A 23,704-nucleotide genomic window follows, 5' to 3' on the forward strand; every position below is an offset into this window, starting at 1 on the left:
ATACATCTATTTTACTACAGAATTAGTGAGTACACAAAACATTTAGCACAGTATCTGGTACATAGTAAGTGATCAATAAATATTAGCTATTATTATGAGTTATTACTACTATATTAATTTTTCTCTTCTTGGTATATTTTTTAAATATCAACTTTCCATCTGTCTGCATAAAGGGCCACCATTACGGCACTCCTCCCAGACTTAGTACTCATTCTAGACTTCAAAATACTTCTGAGGATCCAGAATGCACGCCAAATCCAGCCAGAGCTGAAGTTTCTCCCTAAAGCCCCCACAACCATCCAGTCTGCAAAAATCAAAAAAAATCCACAGAAATTTAAGTCATTCTAGGGACGCCTGGGTGGCTCAGTTGGTTGAGCAGCTGCCTTTGGCTCAGGTCATGATCCCAGCGTCCTGGGATCGAGTCCCACATCGGGCTCCTTGCTCAGCAGAGAGCCTGCTTCTCCCTCTGCCTCTGCCTGCCATTCTGTCTGCCTGTGCTCACTCCCCCCCCCGCCCCCCCGATAAATAAATAAATAAATAAATAATCTAAAAAATAAAAATAAAAAAAAGAAATCTAAGTCATTCTAACAATTTATCCCAAGAAGGTAAACATATATCTGCTAAATCACCAATAAGAGAGAGCTACACATCACTCAAGTACTTTTTCAGAATGATTGTTTTTTTAAGAAAACATGGTGATAAACTAAAAATACTAACCTAACATTAAGGCTTTGAGTTTCACATTTTCACATTATATTATTTTCAAAGAAAATGTATCAAAAAAATGTTAAGAAGACTAGAAAGCAAGCACACAGCAGACCACTATTAGTATCTTTTAACAGAGAAGAAATATGAAGTTATCTAAATATTAATATCCTAGATATAAAATGAGTAGTAAGTGTCTACAATTATTTGAAAAGCTCCAATTAACATTTTGCCTGAAAACCATAAAACTAACCCAGGGTTAAGTAAAAGACATCATTATGCTCTGTAATTGAAGGCTGACAGAAAGGCTGGAAAGAGGTCCAATATCTTATCTTTAGGCAGCTGAATGTCTAACTTTTCCAGAAGAGATAATTTTATAATTTTATAATTTTTTAAGGGAAGAAACCACACAACTTCCCTAAACAGACATCTACTCACACTTATAATGAATAATACTAGAAGACTGAGAACTACAGAAGCAGTAGCAGTAGGTAGTTTCCTTCAAAGTAAACCAATGACTGTAGGTACTGCGCAAAAAAGCAAAAAAGCACAATAAAATAAATAGAATAAAAGATTCTGAACATAAAAAGAGAAAGAGAATTTTCACTTTGTGTGATGAAGCAAAACAGGTTGAATAAGTACTTTAAAATTTAATAGAACCTAAATTTATTACAGAAAAATATAAGACATCTCACTGCTTCTAGATCTGAAATATGCAAATGCACAACTACTAAAGCTACGCTAGGGTCTGTAGGAACTGGGTGGTCTGCATACTGAGGAAAGAAGTACTCAGTACAAAAAAAAAGCAACCAAGAGTTAAACTTAGTAAAAAAATTTGCTTGTTCATAAATTCTCATAGGAAAACAGCAAACAGGTTTTTATTTACAATTATTTATTGTAACAATAGAAACCATAGTCTAAAAAAAGTAACACAATGGATAGCCCAACTATTATCAAAGTAGTTTTTCTTTTATAGTAGTCCTTAGTAAGACCTTAGATATTCTTTTTACCCAACAGAACTATTTGAGTCAATGAAATGAACAGGCCACCTCTTGATACGTTGGCAAAAAATGAGTACGAAGTACACTGCTCGTTCCAAAAGAGGACTTTTTCTCCCAAATCAAAACATGGTATTCTGGCTTTTATTAATATTCTTTGAAGGATCTGATTCACTTTAATTTTAACATAATACTTTGAGCTATGCAACATAGATGCAGACTGCAAATTGAGTCAAGTCTTCAACTTTTCTACCTTAAAGAAAAAATCCTGAAGAAAAGCAAAATAACCCTAAAAATACTAATGCTGAGGAGGCATTACAATACTGTCTTAAGCTAAAACACTTGCTAAATAAATACACGCCTTAGGTAGTATTTTTCAAATCTTCCATTGTACCATATTAGTGGGCCACAAAATTAGTTTAATGGGTTTGCCCAACATTTCACTAAAAAAAAAAAAAAAAAAAAAAAAAAAAAGAAAGAAAGAAAAGAAAAGAAAAAGAAAAAGAAAAAACAGAATTGGGGGGGAGGGTTAAAAAAAGAAAAACAGAAAATAGCATAATATACTTCCTCAAGGAATTCATCACTATTTAGTTTAGAATATTAAGCTCTATAATAACTTGTTAAACTTTCCATAAAACAATCAAAGCTGAACTAAGTCACTTATCTCATTAAACCTTCTAAGATAACCTTCAAACGAAAAAATATCTGGAAAAGGTTCCACTTGAAGTAACTGTCACTTACAGATTTATAAAGCAGGCAACAGAAAACTTCTGCTGCAAAGGGCCAAACAGTAAACATTTTGTCTCTTGCAACTCGTTTGTACAGCAAATGCAAGACAGACATTACAACCAGTGAATAACGAGTGTGGCAGTGTTCCCATAAAATCCTATTATAAAAAACAGGAGTTCCAAAGGATTCAGACCACAGGCTGTAATTTGCTGACTGATGGTATAAAGAATTTATTTCTATTTCAGAATGCTAAAAACCTTACCTATTTTAATGAATCGACAAGGGAACATCTGTTCATCAATTTTATGCTTCAAGGTGAATGTTTCTTTGTTATAATCATTCTTTAAGCCACTGTGGGGAAAAAAAAATAGGCTATCAAATTTGACTTCATAATTTAATAAACACACTAAAACATAAATCATACTCAGATCTTAAGGTTAAACAAAATACATGATCAAGAAAATGTAAAGGAGTCATCGAAAGGACGCCTGGGAGGCTCAGTTGGTTAAGCATCTGACTTCAGCTCAGGTCATGATCCCAAGGTCCTGGGACTGAGTCCTGCATCCGGCCCCTTGCTCAGCGGGCAGCCTGCTTCTCCCTCTGCCTGCCATTCCCCCTGCTTGTGCTCTCTCTGACAAATAAATAATCTTTAAAAGGGGGGGGGGGGGGCGGTAGTCAAACATCAGAATAATGAGAATATAGGTCAAAACTTGCACATTCACATCAACTGCATTATAACTGTGTTCTAACTATATGAGGGCTAATGAAAAACGTTCAGCGTTAATTACAGGATGTGGCCACAGTGCATGGAAATGTGCAATAGAAACTAGTGTCTTTAGTGTATAACTGAATATAACATCAAATATATAAGCAGTAAGAAAAAAATTAAAAAATAATTCACGTTCAATTCTGACAACTTAGAGCCAAGTATTAGAGCCTGTGAAACAATTAAGTTTTTAAAAATTCCAATTAAGACGTTAATAATGTTCTTTTACTCCATTAGTTTAATAGCACCCACTTCATTCTAAATAAAAATAAACCCTTACCACCTCTCTGCGTAAACAGCTAGGATTGAAACATAAGTATTTACAGGAATATCAGTTGCCTTGTGTCCTAACATACTTTCATGACTTAAATGCAGTATCGATGTAATATTTACTTTTATCAAACACTATGCTAATGGCACATATTATATCATAAAGATATTCTAAAACACTATGGCTTTACTTGTCCATGTTACTGACTGTCTGATTTTTCATTATCTAGGGAGCAAATTAATTAACACTTTCATTCCTCATGGTCTAAGTCTTTAAAACTCAAATTTACTAAGCTCCTTCCAAGTGGCAGGTACTGGGGTAGATAGAGTCACATACTTTTTCTCTTTTTAGTCTCCAATTTATACTATATTCTCAAAATATTGTTTCTGGATTAGGGCAATCGATCTTAATATTTTGGACAGAGTCTATACATATGTTTTTTAAGATTTTATTTATTTAATTGTCAGAGAGAGAGAGCAAAAACCAGGGAAGTGGCAGGCAGAGGGAGAAGAGGCCTCCGATGCGGAACTTAATCCCAGGACCTTGGGATCATGACCTGAGCAGAAGGCAGATGCTTAACTGACTGAGCCACCCAGGCCTCCCTAGAGTCTATATTTTTATAGTAAAGATTTTTATTAAAGCTGAAAATATTTCTGAGGTCACTTACAGTTCAAAAATAAGACTGAGAAATTAGTAGGGAAAAAAACACCCAAGTTTTATTTTCTTCTTTAGTAACAATATTAAATTGTGGCTGATGGTTAAAAAAAGGTTAACTCAAGACACAATATTAAAATAAGGCACTAGGGTGCCTGGGTGGCTCAGTGGGTTAAGCCGCTGCCTTCGGCTCAGGTCATGATCTCAGGGTCCTGGGATTGAGTACCGCATTGGGCTCTCTGCTCAGCAGGGAGCCTGCTTCCTCCTCTCTCTCTCTGCCTGCCTCTCTGCCTACTTGTAATCTCTCTCTGTCAAATAAATAAATAAATCTTTGAAAAAAAAAAAAAAATAAGGCACTAGAAATACCATAGTAGAAATATTCGTTTCTCCCTTGAAAGAAAGATCAAACCATGCAGATTTAGTCATGAAGAGATAAAATAAGACTGTAGCTTGTTCAGAAGACAACTTTCTCCTCCCCATAATCATAACTCACCTGGACAATAGCTCTGTCATATTTTCTTCATTCATTCCACCAAAGACTTTAAATTTCTTCAAATTGCAGACATGAGTTTTCTCATATTTTCCAAATGTGATGTTCTGGACTATAGCAGGCCTTTCAAGTTTCAGAATCAGGTACTAAAAAAAGAAACAACCAAATTATATCCTCCTTTGTTTAGAACAAACAACTTTAAAAGTTAAAACTTAGAAGAGTTAGCTGAAGAATGCGTAAGATCCATCCTATCCATCCTACACTGGAAGACTATGTTTTTAATGCTAAATAACAGTATGACACAGCCCTTCGTAGGCTGCCATACCACCACCACTTTTCCCCAGCAAACTACATCATCCTGAACTTCAGATGAAGGGGGAGAAAAGGACTAATCAGATGACTTCTAATGAAGGTATGCCATTCAATAAAAGATATAAACAGACTATGAATTACCAAATAAAACAAGATTAGATTATAAAAGCAGCAATCACATATTCTCATCAACTATACTTTTTTTTTTTTTTAAGATTGTATTTATTTATTTGAGAGAGAGCAAGAGAGAGAGACAGAGTGAGAGCACATGAGAAGGGACGTCAGAAGGAGAAGCAGACGTCCCATGGAGCTGGGAGCCCAATGTGGGACTCGATCCCAGGACTCCAGGATCATGACCTGTGCCGAAGGCAGTCACTCACCAACTGAGCCACCCAGGGACCCGCAACTACACTCTTGATAGCAAATTCAGTGTTCAAAATTAGTGATAAAATTTTAAACTTAAAAACAAACTTAGAGATTTACTAACCAACCCTGTCAAGTTTAAAATAAAAAAAACCTGACGGTGCCTGGGTGGCTCAATCGTTAAGTGTCTGCCTTGCCTTGGCTGAGGTCATGATCCTCGGGTCCTATAATCCACTATGTGTCAGGCTCTCTGCTCAGAAGCCTGCTTTCCCTCTCCTACTTCCCTTGCTTGTGTTCCTGCTCCCTGTCTTTCTCTCTGTCAAATAAACAAAAAAGATCTTAAAAAAACAAAACAAAACAAAACCTGGACCTACAATACGTATGTCTAATGTAGCTCAAGATTTCCTGTTACACACTGGATAAAATGATTGTTAATTAGGGCACACATTTTACATTATGTAGACTGTTTCAATTATAAAAATAAAAAAGGAAATTTCTACTGGTTGAGTATATGGAGAAAAAGCTATTCAGAAAAATGATTCAGAAGTTTTGTTGCAGTGGCTTCACGCTAATAATGGGGAATACAGATGAAAAAGGTAGGATAAAAATAAAATTGGTAGTTGATCCTACCTCATAACATGCAAAGAAAATTAACTGAAGGTGGACCAAAACTGATCCAAAATCGATCCTTTAGGACCAAAGACCCACATGTAAGAGCTAAAACTCTAAAACTCTTAGATGAAAATAGGGGTAAATAAGAGACTCTGGATTTGGCAGTGATTTCCTAGATATGACTCCAAAAATTAAAATAAGTTACACTTCGGAAAAATTAAAAATTTTGTGCATCAAAGGTTACTATCAAGAAAGTGAAAATATTACCCACTGAATGGGAGAAAATATTTGCAAATAATAAACTTAACAAGGGGTTAGTATCCAGAAAATACAAAAAATTCTTATAACTCAACAACAAAAAAAGACAAGCTAATTTAAAACCAGCAAAGGACCTCAATAGTCCCCTCTCCAAGAAAGATAAACAAATGGTTAACAGGCACATGAAAAGATGTATCACTTATCATCAGGGAAATCAAATAAAAATCACAATAAAATATAACTTCACACCCACACTAGGACAGCTATAATGAAAAACAAACAAAATATCAAGTGTTGACAAGGATATAGAGAAACTGGAACCCCCTTAGATATTGCTGATGTTTGGCAGTTCCTCAAGGAGTTAAAGTTCTACTCCTACATATATACTCACAAGAAGTAAAAAAAAAAGAAAAAGAAAAAAAAAGGTGGTCAATAAACACTTGTAAACAAATGTTCAGAGCAGGGCTACTCACAACAGCCAAAAGGCAGAAACAACCCAAAAGCCCATCAACTAATAAATGGAAGAACAAAATGAAGTAATTCTATAAAACGGAATACTATTCAGCCATAAAAAGGAATGGAGCACTGATACATGATATGACATGGACAAACCCAAAAATATGCTTGGTGAAAAAAATCAGACTAAAAGATCCTGTATTGTATGATTCCACTTATATAGAACATCCAGAACAGGTAAATCCATAGAGGTCGAAAGCAGATTAGTAATTGCCAAAAGCTGTGTTAAGGGGAAATGGAGAGACTACTTCATGGGTACCACAGGTTCTTATGGAGTGACTAAAGACATTTTGGAACTAGGTAAGATAGTTGCACAACACCGTGAACGTATCAAATGCCACTGACGTGCACATTTTAAATGGTTAATTTTATGTTATGTGACTTTTACCTCAATAAGAGGATGAAGCTGATGTTAACATGAAAGATTATGAAGATGATGATGATGATGAAATCAGACTTAATATTTTGTGAGCACTAACTCCCTTGTCTGGCACATTGCCTGGATTTTTATATTCATTCTCTCATTTTATTAGAAGTCAGAAATAGGAGTAGTATATTAATAATAATTATCCTCTTTATCCTGACTATACAGATGACAGAATTTTGACTTAGAAAGGCTAATTAATTTGACCACTGTTACAATGCGAATCAATGGCCTACATGACATTAAAAATCAGTCTGTCTGCTATTGTTGGTTAGCTGACCCAACCACCATTTCCAACCGAGTCCTTCCTAGCCACCTTCCATCCAAAGGACAAAATGCTGAGATGTAAGCAGAGGTAAACTCTGCTTTCCAAAAAAAATGCTACCTCTTTGCTATTTGAACAGTAGCAACTGCCACAACCACTGTGTAACCATGAAGAAAAAAATTAAGGGAAGCTCAGAGATAGCCAATGAAAAGCCACTCGGCTTTCAGCAGAAGTTGCCTAACTAGTTTTCCTGGGGAGGAAGAAGGAAGCAGGAGAGACCCAATTTGTTTAACCCACTGTCATAGGACCTTCTGTTATTTGAAGTTAAAAGCATCTCTATTGACTCACTGATGCCAGACCAAGGCTTTAATCACTACACCACAGCAACTGTTCAGGCTTATATACATCTTAAGCAGTGATTAAAATTTCTTTATTATCAAAACTTCCATAGAAAACTAAGATTGCTATTCTTTACATCATTGATCCTTTTTATCCATATCAAAGTAATAGGTATGGTAATATGATTTTTGAGGAATTCAGAGTTTCTTAGGAATACAACTGTATGTTAGAGAACAGACTATACAAGTAAGCAAGGGAGTACTGACAGCTCTGTCTTCCTCATTAACCCACACTCCTTCCTTTTTCCTCCTTTCTCCAGTTATCTTTTGAAGTCTCAGTTTAGAAGTCAGCCTCACCTGACAACTGGTTAGGTACAGTGTTGTAACTAATAAAAATGGATTTTTATACGATCTGTTGTGTACCATTCATCACTCTATATACAATACCCTAAATCCAACAGGAAGTATTTTTTGTATATATATAATTTTATAACCAAATAGACGTTTTGTTATTAAAAAGTTATATAGGAAGGCACCTGGGTGGCTTTGTCAGTTCAGCATCTAACTCTTACTTTAACTCAGGTCATGATCTCGGGGGTTGGGAGACCGAACCCTGTGGTGGGCTCCTGACTGAGTGTGGAGTCTGCTTAAGATTCTCTCTCTCCCTCTGCCTCTCCCCTCCCTGTTCATGTGCATTCTCTCTGTTTAAAAAATATATATATATACAAATAAAATGTAAACTCTCTAGTGTGAAACAAAACACAATGGTCTGATACAAACACACCTCAGGGAAAAATTTTAATGTTCAGGACACCTGGCTGGCTCAACTGGTAAGCAGGTGACTCTTAATCTCAGGGTCATGAGTTGTAAGTCCCAAACCGGGTGTGGAGCCTACTTTAAAAAAAAAAAAATTGAAACAACCTAAAGGTTCTGGTAAACCAGTCTGGTATACTCGTGCAATAAAAGGTTTAAAAATTTTTAATGTTTAATCACATTTTAACTTTATTCATAAATTTTATCATTTCCATTTTTCCAACTCTTGAGCATAAATGCTGGGTACTGCTATTATTAAAGAGTGTTGTCCCATAATTAAATGGGTTTTCTTTATTTTTTAATTTAGAGAAATAACTTCTGTAGGTACAGCAATAAAAGCTTAAAAAATAATAATAATAAAGTTCATTAGAACCAACATTCTAGAAAACCCATTTTAGAACGTATCATAGGGGGTCAAGGGCAGGCTGCCCTGGGACAGGTCACTTTGGCATAAGATTACTTTAAGTTAAAAGTAATCAAAACCCAGCAGACGCAGGAAAAACTCAGCCTCCCCCTCAACTGCTAAGCTGGTAATAAGAGCCTGAACCAGGAAAAGAGCTATTAACAGAGGCTCCCCTTTACCTAAGGAACTTAATTGTAGAACTCTGAAACCTTGTTTTTCGAAACATCTCCTTTCAGCTTCTTGCTATTGAACTTTCTCCCCTTCGTATCCTTAGAACCTACCTTTTATCTTAGCTCATGTAACCTTCCTGTTGCCTCACTGTCTTTGGAATTTCATGTCTGCATGGACTCCCCATAGGTACACCGGTTAAATTTGATTCTTCTCCTGTTAATCTGTCTCACGGCAATTTGATCCTAAGTCCAGCTAGAAGGAACACCGTGCGAGGAAGGTCTTCCTCCATGACACTATATATCAACCTTTGAATTTTAAATATATAAGTATCAATATATTAATTTAAAAATAAAACATAATGCATCACAATCTCTTTTCAAAAACGGGAGGCACACACAGGAAATCAAAGAACTATCTCAATGGTTTGTAATTCAGCCACAGAATTAAGCAAACAATAAAAAACTTTACTATTCAAAACTTGTTCCCAATTTCAGTCTTGAGATATTTTTTCAATGTGAGAAAGGTGATTTTTAAAATCCTTTTTAATCATATAAATAATTACAACTTACAAGGAATAGGGTGATATAAAGGAAGAAAATGGGATAGGGGAGCTAGTGGTAGTAGGACTTACTTTACAGCTTTAGATAGGTTTAGCAATGAAAGTGCTTCATGGATGCTTAAAGGATGAAACAGAGGGTGTTGTAAGTTTCCTCAAACTGCCATAACAAATTACCACAAATGGTGGTTTAAAAAACAACAGAAACTTATTCTCTCACAGTTCTGGAACCCAGAAGTCTGAAATCAAGGTGCTGGCAGGACCATTTCCCTCTGAAAGCTCTAGGAGAGGATCCTTCTTTTCCTCTTCCAGTATCTAGGGGCTCCTGGTGTTCTTGGCTTGTGGCTATCTGCCTCCATGTTCACATGGCCTTCTTCCTGGCATCTTTCTGTGTTGAACAAAGATGCTCCTCATTGGATTTAGGGCCTTATTTGATCCAGGATGATCTCACCTTGAGATCTTTAATTACATCTGCTAAGACCTTAAGATCATATTTTGGGATTCCATATATTTTTCCAAGAGGATCATTACTCAACCTACTACACAGAACCAGCGAGGTCAAATGGTATGTGTTGGGACTGAAGAAGTAGGCAGTCACCAGGGCATTCTATGCCATTATAAGGAGTTTGAATTATAAACACAGTGGGATCTATTAAATATAATGGGAAGCCAAGATCTCATTAATGCTACACACACACACACACACAGAGTGCTTTGTGGAGAATAAATCAGAGGAGCTGACAGACCAGTTAGATGTTGTTACAATAATTCAAGCAAGAGATGAGATGAAGATTTGGCCTAGAAAGGTATGGAGATGAAGAGGATTAGACAGCTGAGATGTATTTTGGAGACAGAATAAATGGAATTTAACGATAGTTGGGTGTAGGAAGGGGAGGCAGGCATCAAGGATGATTTAGCTTCTAATTTGAGTAATTGGGAATATCATTTACTCTCATCGAAAGGACTGGCAAAGAAACAGGTAAGATGGAAATAAGAACTACAGAAGTCCAGATCCATATCTATGTATGTCTTGGGCTGTGTCTGAAAACAACAGTGACTTACGAGGTTTTAAGATTCTATGAGTTCAATGGACAGTTCTTCCAATGGTAGCACCAGGACTCAGTCATATGGCAGGCAGACTGGCTGCAGAAGTGAACTTGTATGAGGTGGAACTGAGGAAGCTGAACCCTGTTGGGATAATTGAGCCTCTCCACACAGGACTGTATTCTCAAGGAGGTCAGGTGGGCTTTCTTCAGGGCATTGTGCTCTCGGTGTTCTAAGAGACAGCAGAGCGATAAGGCCTCTTGAGGCCTTGCTCAGAAATTGCAATAACATTTTCATAGAATTTCCTGGTAGTCAAAGCCAAGTCACAAGGCCAGTCAGGATTTATAGGTGAGGGGAACAGACAGCCCATCTTGCTGGAAAAGAGCTGTAATATCTGACAATATTATGAAATCTGTACTCTACTCCAGGTGGAGTAGAGAAACACAAAAGGGTTTTAAGGTGTGGAGCAACAACAACAAAATCAATTCCCATTCAGGATTAGAAACCCTCAGAAAACTATATATAAAAGGCAACTTTCTCAATGGACAGAGGACATCTATAAAATATCCATGGGCAGCATCATACTTAATAAAGATTCCCCCCAAAAACAGGAGAGAAAGAAAGTAGGAGCTGTGGGGAGGTGGTATTATAGAAGATGAGAAAATATTTGCAAATCAGGGGCGCCTGGGTGGCTCAGTGGGCTAAAGCCTCTGCCTTCAGCTCAGGTCATGGTCTCAGGGTCCTAGGATCGAGCCCCGCATCAGGCTCTCTGCTCAGCGGGGAGCCTGCTTCCTCCTCTCTCTCTCTCTTTCTCTCTCTCTCTGCCTGCCTCTCTGACTACTTGTAATCTCTATCAAATAAATAAATAAAATCTTCAAAAAAAATTGCAAATCAAATAATTATGTATAATTATTTTATACATAAAACTTAAAAAAAAACTCAAGATTCAATAATAAGAAAACAACCAAATTTTAAAATGCACAAACCTTTGAATATCCACTTCACCAAAGAACATTTAAGCAAGGCAAAACAGGCATACAAAAAGATAGTCAATATCACTAATCATTTTTAAGATGCAAATTAGAGCCATAAATACTTGTATATTACTTTTACCGCATTTTTATTTGTAACAAAAACTAGAAACAATCTAATGTCCATCAACAGGTAATAGGAGAAACAAACTGATGTGTAATTAAAAGAGAATTCAGCTAAGGAACAAAAATGGATGAATTACTGACACAAACAATACAGATGAATTTCAAGATATCTTTGAGTAAAATCAGACAAAAGAAATACATACTAATGTTTCTCCATTTAAATAAAATCCTAGAAAATGTAAATCAATTAATAATGAAAGAATACAGATCGGTGGTTGCCTAGAGATGGAGACGGAGGTAGGCGAGATAAATTAAAAGGAGATATAAGAAACTTCTGGGGTAGTAGATATGTCTAATATTTTAAGTGTAGTGATATTTTTTAGGGTATATGGATTAAAAGTTTTCAAATCGTACCCCAAAAATGTGAAGTTTATTGTACATTAATTATACCTTAATAGCTATTTTAAAAATTATAAAAGTTAATATTAAGAAAATGAATAAGGGGTGCCTGGGTGGCTCAGTTGGTCAAATGTCCAACTCCACGTTAAGACTCAAGTCATGGGGTGCCTGGGTGGCTCAGTGGGTTAAGCCGCTGCCTTCGGCTCGGGTCATGATCTTGGGGTCCTGGGATCGAGTCCCGCATCGGGCTCTCTGCTCAGCAGGGAGCCTGCTTCCCTCTCTCTCTCTCTCTGCCTGCCTCTCCATCTACTTGTGATTTCTCTCTGTCAAAAAAAAAAAAAAAAAAAAAAAAAGACTCAAGTCATGATCTCCTGTGTCCTGAAAATCAAGCACCAGTTGTTGGGCTCCATGCTCAGCAGGAGTCTGCTTGGATATTATTCTCCCTCCCTCAGCCCCTCCCCTCACTTGGCACTTCTGTGCACATGTGTTCGTTCTCTCTCTCTCTCAAATACATAAATAAATAAATCCCTTAAAAAATGAACAATCAAGCCACAGACTTAGAGAAAATATGTGCAATACATAACTAAGAATTTATATCCAGAAAAAATGTGAGAAATTCCTACAACTCAGTGATAAGAAAATCAAACAGAAACGATTCACAAAAAGATAAATGAGAAGCAAATAAGCAAATGGAAAAAGTTCTTAAATCATTAGTCATCAAAGAATTATAAATTAAAACCACTTCACACTAACAATAATCACTAAAATTAAAATGTTTGTCAATGCCAAATGTTGGTGAGGCTGTGAAGCAACTGGGAGTCTGATGATTTCATAGAAAGTAATAGACCCCTACCTTACAATGCAACAGTTCTATCTCTAGATATAAACCCAAAAGAATAAAAAAAATCCTTATTAGTTGTACAGCTTCAAAAAGAATGCATACAAAGTCTTTATTTATAATCACCAAAAACTGAAACAACGCAAATGTTCATAAACAGGATGGGTAAACAAATTATGGTGCCTGGGTGGCTTAGTCAGTGGAGCATCTGACTTTCGGTTTCAACTTAGGTCATGATTTCATGGTTCATTAGATACAGCCCAACATTGGGCTCCGTGTTCAGCAGGAGTCTGCTTGGATATTCTCTCTCCCTCCGTCCCCTTTCCCACTCTCGCTCTCTCTCTAATAAATAAATAAATCTTAAAACAAAACAAAACAAAACAAAAAAGCCCCAGAGTATGGTATATCCATAGAAGAGAATGGTATTCTGTAATGAAAAGAATATAATATTGACACACGCCAACAACATGGATAAACATGAAAAATACTCTGCACATAAAAAGCCACGTATAAATATACTCTATAACTCAGTTTATATTAAATTTTAGAATTGGTAAAAACTAATCTATGCCAGAAGAATCCAGACGGTGCTTTTCGATGGAGGGTGGGAGAGACAGGGATTCACTGTTAAGAGACGGAAAGGATCTTTCTGAGGGGACAGAAACATTTTATATCTTGATGGAGGTATGAATTACATTTATGTGTGCATTTTTCAAAATGAATACTGTATGCTTAAGGACCAAGTAAATTATATTTACATTTAATAATACATTGATTAAAAATGTATTACGCCCGGGCGCCTGGGTGGCTCAGTGGGTTAAGCTGCTGCCTTCAGCTCAGGTCATGATCTCGGGGTCCTGGGATCGAGTCCCGCATCGGGCTTGATAAATTTACTGGTATCCTAGAAATTATACTGAAATGCATATATTTTCTTGTATTTCCTTGTATATGCCAGGTATTAATCAAAAAGATTCAAAAAGATTTCCTGATAGTATCCTTGTTAGGATTCAACAGAGAAAGAAAAACCTAAATATACTACAAAAATGAAAGCATACACCTACCCACCCACCACACACACCCCAACTGTATTAAATAATCACTAAAGTTTCTCTGATCTATTTAGATTATAGAAAAAAAAAGAATACTTGTTGTTTGTTAAATATTTTAACTGCCTTCTCTGGCCCCAGAAAGCAAGAGCTATTACCTAAAATCATACTTTTACTCAAACTACCACAGAAGAAGCTTATAATTTTAGAAGAGTTATAATCTGATCTTTCTTAAAGGAATTATCAAGACATATGTTGCTAAACATACATTTTAACCAATGCCAGGATATTTGCCAGTGACACTGAAAAAACAGGCTTCCCATGGCAGGGTTAGTAACTCTGATAAAACATTCTGATGAGGGGGTGCCTGGGTGGCTCAGTGGGTTAAGCCCCTGCCTTAGGCTCAGGTCATGATCTCAGGGATCCTGGGAATGAGTCCCGCATCAGGCTCTCTGCTCGGCAGGGAGCCTACTTCTCTCTCTCTCTCTCTCTCTCTCTCTCTCTGCCTGCCTCTCTGCCTACTTGTGATTTCTCTCTCTCTCTCTCTCTCTGTCAAATAAATAAATAAATAAATAAAATTAAAACAACAACAACAAAACATTCTGATGAGGGAGTGAGGGAGAAGGGTGCAATTACTATCTTAAAGTATTTAGGGGGTTTTCATTCATGCTATAATTACTTCCTACCAGCACAGATGATTCCAAATTAAAAGCAGTGTTTTCTCATTAGGTCTCAAAATATGTGTGCCCAATCACAATGAAAATGGCTTTAATTTAAACTTAAAAACAGATTTTAAAAGTGTAAGAATGAAATTTAAAAGAAATTAAAAATCCACTATCCTGATATAACCACCACCACCATTTTGGTACTAATTCAGTTTAAGACTCTATGCACAAACTCACACAGACACATTCTTTACATAAGTGGAATATCATATATGCTATTTTTAATGAGCATAACGATTTAAGTAATTGATTTTGTTTTCTCTTTTTCTTTCCTCATCTCTTACTCTCACCAATGCTAACAATCAGATATGTGTCCTTTCCTATCTTTATCTGGGCTCACTGCATCAAATACAATTATACATATATACCCACATGTAGACCTACCTAGCTACATACATACATACTGGTGAGAGAGAGTTGTTATTCAGGTAACAACAATAGGATCTTATTGTAGATGTTTCTCTGTATTATGCTTTTCCCACTTTACAGTAGAAATCCCTCCAAGTTAACTAGAAGATTTTATTTAAATGCTTAACAATATCCCACGAAAAATGCATTCTAGCCTTCCCCTACAGATAGGTATTCTTTTTCTCCCCAGAACTACATTATGCAAGAATTGCTGTATTAAATAATTATGTACATTTAACATACTTATCCTCTTATTTCTAAGAGGCAGAGTCCTGGGAAGGACTGAGTAGGACAAAGGTACTCTCAATATCAATGGCCCTTGCCAGGTATTAATCAAAAAGATTGTAATAATTCTAATTTTTAATTTCAGATTTCAGAATGTATAGGTACCCTTCTTCCCAAATCCCTGCAGCAATGAGTGTTATGTTTGTTGAAGTATCTCTAGAAGTTAGACATTTTAAACAATCTCTTGGCTGAAAAAGAAAAAAAATAAAACCTTGAGATGGTGGTTTTTTAAAAGATTTTATTTATTTGACACAGAGAGATCACAAGTAGGTAGAGAGGCAAGCAGAGAGAGAGAGAGAGAAAGAGAGGAGGAAGCAGGCTCCCTGCCGAGCAGAGAGCCCGATGCGGGACTCAATCCCAGGATCCCTGAGATCATGACCTGAGCTGAAGGCAAAGGCCTAACCCACTGAGCCACCCAGGTACCCCAAACCTTGGTATGATTTTTTTAAAAAGGAAATATCTGAAGATACAGAATACCTGAGTGCACAGAGGCAAACTCTGGTGGGAAGTACATGCTCACAGAAAGAAGGGGAGCCAAAACTCTGTGAAGCAGGTCCTCACTCCAAAGCTTTTAATATGGCGCTAAGTGCACTAGCAGAGTAGACACACCAGAAGCAGCAGGAAAGTAAAAGTTGGGAAACCATGGAAGTGGAAGACAGTTGGTATATTAAAATACTCCAGAGAAACAGAACAGAAATAGGATATATAGAAAGATATATAAGATAGATATATAAGAGATTTATTGTGGAAATTGGCTCACATAATTATGGAGGCCATGAAACCCCACCATATGCAATCTACAAGCTGGAGAACCAGGAAAGTGAATGCCTCCCAGGCAAGCCTTGAGATAACTGCAGTCTGGCCAACACCTTGACTGTGACCTCAAGGACACCCTGAGCTAGAACCACCCGGCTAAGCCGCTTGTCAGATCCCTGACCCTCAGTAACAGAATGAAATAATAAATGTTTGTTTTTTACTGCTAAGTTTGGGGTAATTTATCACACATCAACAGATAATACAGCATCCAAGGCCAAAATAAATATTAACAGTTCCATTTATTAAGTAGTTAGGTCTAAAAACCTTAGTAAGTATTTATGTACTGACAACTTAGTAGCCATTTGAAAAAAACAATAGACATAAATTAAAAGAAAAATACTTGTATTTCATTCCTAGATAAATATAATTACTTACTAATGTGATATGTGTGCCTGCGGGCTAGGACACTGCATAACAATTCAAACATCTAAATTAGACTCAAATCTAATTCCTAACCACACTGATTTTCTAAATTAATACTTCTTTTTCTTTTTCTTTTTTTTTTAATCATAGCAAACACAAAATTCCCAGCTTTGTTATGACACCACTGAAAGGGAAATACGGAAATTAGTAAAACAGAATGCTACTTTTTCAAGGATCTTACAATCTAATGAGAAAAACATACACTAACAACGAACCATAACACAAAGTAGAATGAAAGGAGTCCTATGACTCTATGATAGATACAAAACAAGTATTTCTGCTATCAAAGAAAAAAAAAGATTTGATGTTAATTAGTAATAGAGTAATATTTCCCTTTACCCAGCACCTTCAGAAAAAAACTTCCACATAATACAAAATTTAGAAATCCAGAAATAAAACACTTAAGGAGTACACTATAACCTTAAAGCCTTATTTTTACGAATGAAGAAACACAATTCTAGGAGGTGAACTCTCTGACCCTAGTTTCCATAGAGTCCATGGCAGACGATTTACAACAGTATGTGACAGAGACAGAAGGCATATGAAACGTTAAGAGAAAATATAAAAGCAAAACTCTCCTACCTTTTCTTCCTTGTCAAATACCCAGTCAGAAGAGAAAAGAGAGGCAACATTCATCTTTTGTATTTGCTTACGTATTAGCAAAAGGCTTAAAAATGTATAATATGATCTCACGTTCTTCAAAGTGCCTTTACAGTCAGCTTTCCTCACCTGGGCAACCACCACCTAGTCAAAAGCTTCAGGATTATTGCCAGGATTACTGCAATAGCACTTTTCACCTCTTAACACATTATTTATTTTGCATATTGTCTCTCTCCTCAAAAAATAAGCTCTATGAGGCCAGAAATATGATTGTGTCCTACTTATATCTCACTGATTTTCCTTAGTCGAATACCTAGAAGAGAGTCCGAGATACAGCAGCCATTAAATTTGTACATAATGAACTGAATGAATGAAAGTTACAGACAAAAAGGTGAGAAGGTACTGCAGGCATAATTTCTGGTCCCTTGTGTACCAAACCTTCTCTCAGACAGTCGAACACTAATCCAGGGACTGCAATGAAGGAATTATGATAGATATGATTAACATTCCAGTCAGTTCATTTTTTTTTAAGATTTTATTTATTTATTTGACAGAGAATAGGCAAAGGCAGGCAGAGAGAGAGGGAAGCAGGCTCCCTGCTGAGCAGAGAGCCTGATGTGTGGCTCCATCCCAGGACCCTGAGACCATGACCTGAGCCAAAGGCAAAGGCCTAAACCACTGAGCCACCCAGGTGCCCCAATCTTTTATTTCTTTAAATACAGTTATGTTAATTCTTAATTCTGGTATTTTTTAGTACTTTTAATTCCTATACCTAACATTTTTGCAGGTTTCTGCTATACTTCCTTCCTACTTCTTACTAAAGGTACCTTGTACGTTTGCTTATCTTTGTGTTTGTGAGTAATGATTTATGGAGACTACCTGAAGCCTCAGGAAAAGGTAACTAGCTCCAGATAGGATCTGCACCTGCTTCTATTGAGAAGCTTAAAAGAGTGCTATACATCCAGAACCACCTAAAACTAAAATCACACAGTAAGGTCTCCTGAATAGCCAAGTATTAAGAATCTGATTACCAAATATAAATAAGCAACAATACACGGCTGAAACCTCTCAAGGATGGGTTTTCTTCCCTTTCTCCTTTAGTAATTTGCCAATGCAACTCTTCCCACAGTAACCCCAGAGGTAGGGATTCATTCTGTTTTATAATTATGCTGAGAATGAATCAATTTCAGGTCTAGCTTTCATAAACTTTTTGTGGGCATCTTTTAAAAATTCAGCCCTTTTAGTAATTTTCAGAATATGTTTCGGAAGAAAAGAAAGGAGGAGGGCTGGAATTAGTATTATAGACCTAGCTCACATTCACTAGGAGAACAAGAGTACTTGCTACATATCTACATATTAAAACTATACCCATTCCATCTCATATGGCAGTTTCTCACAAAACTAAGTAAACCAGAATCTTCTTTTTTTTTTAAGATTTTATTTATTTATTTGACAGACAGAAATCACAAGTAGGCAGAGAGGCAGGCAGAGAGAGAGGAGGAAGCAGGCTCCCTGCTGAGCAGAGAGCCCGATGCGGGACTCGATCCCAGGACCCTGAGATCATGACCTGAGCCGAAGGCAGCGGCTCAACCCACTGAGCCACCCAGGCGCCCTCACAAAACTAAGTAAAAACTGAAATTACTCTTATATTTTTCTAGCAAGACTGTTGTTCTTTGAGACTGGCTACACGGAACTCCAGTTACATATGACTTATAATTACAGTGAAGAAAAAACAGATTCATGTTACCTAATTCCATGAAACTTAGTCTCTTTTAAATCATAAAAACTTCAAGTAACTTCTACTCTTGCACTTACCACACTGCATATTAATTGGTTTAAGGTATTTCTTGGCTCATTAAGAGGAAAGACAATAGTTCACTGCTACAACGTTTGGTACCTCATGGGTGCTTACTAAGTAAGTTTTGAATGAATAAGCAAATAAATACGTAAAAACACATTAAATACTACTGTCTTCAAAATACTGTTCCACAACAAATAAAGATAACGTCACAGTAAAGAGGTTACCACAGTTTCACTAATAATAAAAAAGCTATATAAAATTCATTGGCAAAACATAAAAACAACTGAGTAAAAACAAACACACACCAAATTTGAGGGCTCAATTTAAGTAAAATGAAAATGTGAATAAGAAAAGCATGATTAAAAACACAATGCATTCAACCTCAGGGTACAGTGGGTGGGGGTCAGGCACCAAAAACATACACAATGTAAGCCCACCATCATATGCAAAAAGGCTTGAATATAAACAGGAAGATGCAAATAAAAAGCATAGTGAGTTATAATCAAAGATCTAACAGACTGGTAAAACCTAAAAATGAGCCATAGAAGTGAAGGGGAGAATGCAATGCACAGTAACTTTCATAAGCTGTCAGTGAGAGTAAATCATATAGCCATTTTGTAAAAAAGTTTTGCATTATCTGAACATACATATATCCTATGATCTAACAACTGTGCTCCAAGGCATATATCCTAAAGAAAATCTTGTACATGTGTACCAGGAGACAACAACATACAGAATTGTTCATAGCAGCCTAGTCATAATGGCAAAAAAGGATAAAAAACTGAAAAGCCTGTATCAACTACAAAATGGATAAACACATTTTGGCATGCTAACATACTGGAATACTATACAGTAGTGAAAATTAAGAAGGTACAATTATATGTAAAGCAAAAAAAAGCACATCAAGATTTAAAATGAGTGATTCAATTTAGGTTTACATAAAGTCAAAGCTTAAATCTTAAATAAAACCTAAATCAGAACACATGTATAAACATACATATATAATACAGTAAGAAAATGCTTAACAAAGCATGAAATTATAGTTACTGGGGAGGAGTCAGAGGACAAATATAAGATGGAGCTCACAAGAGGTTTCAAAAGGTCATGGATGTCTTATATTTCTAAAGAAAGTTAATGAATAAATAGATATTATTCCTTATACATACATAAAAAATATGAATATATATTCTTTGGATGTATACTTTACACTAGAACATTTACTTGTTTAAAGATTTTATTTATTTCTTTGAGAGAGAGTGAGCAAGCACGTGTACACACGCACATGTGCTGTGGGAGAAGAAGGGAAGAGAGAGAGAGAGGCAGACTCCCTGCTTAGCATAGAGCCCGACTCAGGGCTTGATCTCAAGATCCTGACTGAGATCATGACCTGAACCAAAACCAAGAGTCAGACACTTAACTGACTGAGCCACCCAGGTGCCCCTGCAATAGAACATTTAAATACCACGTGATCCAAAAAAGGAATGCATATATACATATTTATATATGCATTTATATATGTAAAAGGAAAAATAAGTATAGAGGTTAGGCTTCCAAAAATTACACTAGAATAAAAAAGTAGGTTTTACTTACCCATCTGCTTTACCTATCAGAGCACTCATTTCCTCAAGGAGATGGACATAATAAGTTTCAATGCTTAAAGTATATAACTGAAAGAATGACTATTTTTAAATTGAAATGACCTCAGACACTACTTGTCAAGGAAAGTTACTTAGTTCATGGTCTTGACATCACCTAAATATACCACTTTAATAAAATAACAAACTATATCAAGTTTATTTTCCCTAAAAGGCAGTCATTGAGTTACTGAGTCAAAGTTCAACTTACTAACATTTCCTTAAACATTTACAAAATGACTGGAGTCTAAATACAATAGAAGTCATTACCTCTGCTCATACTGGCACTCAGATCAGTTACTGCTCAAAACAGCAATGGCACCATAACCAGTTCTTTCCATTAACATTTTCCTCAAAAGGTATCAAGAAACTTAATGTTGCATCATTAGTAATGTGGAAAAAATACGTATTACATTTTAAAGCTCCAGCAGAAAGGGGAACCTGGGTGGTTCGGTCAGTTAAGCACCCAGTTCTTAAATCATCTCACGTCAGGATCTCAGGATTGTGAAACTGAGCCCTGCAAGGCACTTTGTGTTTAGCACAGAATCTGCTTGAGATTCTCTCTCTCTCTCTCTCTCTCCCTCTGCTCACGAGCTCTCTCTCTCTCTCCCTCTGCTCACGAGCCCTCTCTCTCTAAAATAAATAAAATCTTTAAAAATAAAGAAATGTTCTAGCAGACAGAAGTAAAAAGTCTGTATTTCATCAAATTCCACACTGCATTTGACTACGAAATAAAAACTCTTCCAACACTTAAATAAACAAAAAAAAGGAAATAATAATCTATCTCACAATTTCAAAGACTGAATAAGTTATTAATGAATTCCACATAACTGATGTCAATTAAGTGCCTATTCTAAATAGTATCAGGAGCTACCTTCTTACCTGGGGAGGATAGTTGCTCTCTGAAGACCACCTTGAAGATTGGTCATTTGGTTTATCCACTAAAATGTTTCTGAAATAAAGAAAAGAAAATTATACAAATAATTAAAATTATAAGTGAATATGAATATGCAAAAAGAGGAATAATCTACCAGATGCTGAAATTATCAAAAAGTTATATAATGTCTGGAACTTGAACAAAAAGAGACAATTAAACAGAATAAGAAACAGAAAAATTCTAGTATATCTAAGATCTAAAAAATATAATAAAGGCAGCATTTCAAACAATGGAGAAAAGCAAGAAAAGATATACTTCTACTTAATACGCAAGTGCCAAAGTGAACAGGTGTGTTTAGAAATTTAAGGTAAGAAAATAAAATAAAATACCTAAGAATAAATAAATTCCACTTATACTTATTAGATATATTATTATATTGCACACAATGATATTGTTATATACTACATATAGGTATGTTATATTATGTATTATATGCAACATCATGTATGTATATGTATATGCATACAATCAATCTTTGGATCAAGAAGCTTTTAAAAAAAAAAAAAGATTTATTTATTTGGGAGAAAGAAAGAGCATGGGTGAGAGCAGGGACAGAGAGAGAGAGAGAGTGAAACTTTAGCAGACTCCACACTGAGCATGGAGCCTGACACAGGGCTTAATCTCACAACACTAAGAGATCATGACCTGAGCCTAAACCAAGAGTCAGATGCTTAACAGACTGTCACCCAGGAGCCCCTAGATTAAGAAGTCTTTAAAGCACAAGGTCAAAAGCAGAACTGTGGGTGAAAAAAGGAAGTGATATAAGTAACTTTGGAAGATGGTGCTTTCACCAGAAACCATAAGGCTAAAGAAAAATGGAACCACATATAAAAACTGTACTGTATTTGGTAAAGTTGTTTTTCACAGAGATACTGGTTAATTCTCAATCAGTTCACATGTATACTGGGGTTTAACAAATAAATAGATGGCAGATAGTGGAATTAAGCTTCTCACTTCAGTGTGGAAAGTTATAGAAAAGCAAAGGGAGTAAGGTTAGAATGAGCCCTGTGGACTGGACATCACTTGAACTAATGTTTAGTTTAATATGGACACAGATAAAAAGATATGAAAATAATTACAGATATGTATGTGCATGCATGCACAAACAACACACAAATAGTATTTGTTAGTTCTGTTCACTAAGTGGGACTAGAAGTGGTGACACCCCAGCAGCAGTGAACACACCCAGCACCCAGGTCTTGGTTTCTACCCAGCATCCCCTAAGAAAAGAAAACAGGGATTCTAGGGGAAATTGCTGGTTCTAGGACTGGAGCAGGTAATTCAAAAGATAAGCCTGGAGCACAGATTAGGAAATGAGAGAGATAAATTCATTTGCCTAAATATACATACACCTAAGAAGTGCTTAAACTATTATTATCTTCAACATACAGATTAAGAAATGAGAGAGAGAAATTAACTTGCCTAAATATACATACACCTTAGAAGTGAGGATTTTACTCTGAGGCAGTCTGACTCCAAAGCCAATGCTCTTAATTACTACACTATACAGCCTGAGAATTATTTCCACTTCTTGGAACTTAACCTAAAAAATAATCCAGGGCATGTAAATCATCCACATTCATCACAGCACAGTTTGTAGTAACAAATTGCAAGCAACCATATTCTGTCACAGTCAGGAATTAATTAGACAAATTATTAGATACTTGTGTTACAGAACACACTGTACTCATGTTCTATAATCTAACTTTAAATGTAATTGAAAATTGTTCACTACACAGTAACTGAAGAGAAAAAAGTAGTTTAGAGTATATTTACGATGAATCATTGTTGTAAGTAATAATATTCATGCATGGAGAGAAAGACAAAGAGCATATACTAAATTGTCAATGCCACTTTCAATGAGATAATTTTTTGCCCTTTTGTACATTTCTAGCTTTCTAAAATTAACACATTTTAGGGGCGCCTGGGTGGCTCAGTGGGTTAAGCCGCTGCCTTCGGCTCAGGTCATGATCTCAGGGTCTTGGGATCGAGTCCCGCATTGGGCTC

General features: G+C 36.1%; 1 protein-coding gene across 2 annotated transcripts in view; it reads right to left on the minus strand.

The window, feature by feature from the left end:
* MKLN1 (muskelin 1) overlaps positions 1 to 23,704 on the minus strand; it is a 171,283-nt gene that overhangs the window by 106,097 nt on the left and 41,482 nt on the right. For both annotated transcript variants that reach the window (XM_059396396.1, XM_059396397.1), the window contains exons 2-4: positions 21,643 to 21,712; positions 4,617 to 4,759; positions 2,695 to 2,783 (exon numbers count right to left, since the gene is read on the minus strand). In XM_059396396.1, the coding sequence (XP_059252379.1) occupies positions 2,695 to 2,783; positions 4,617 to 4,759; positions 21,643 to 21,712 (302 nt within the window). The remainder of the gene's footprint in view (positions 1 to 2,694; positions 2,784 to 4,616; positions 4,760 to 21,642; positions 21,713 to 23,704) is intronic.

This window comes from Mustela nigripes, chromosome 4 (assembly GCF_022355385.1).
Source record: "Mustela nigripes isolate SB6536 chromosome 4, MUSNIG.SB6536, whole genome shotgun sequence".
NCBI lineage: Eukaryota > Metazoa > Chordata > Mammalia > Carnivora > Mustelidae > Mustela > Mustela nigripes.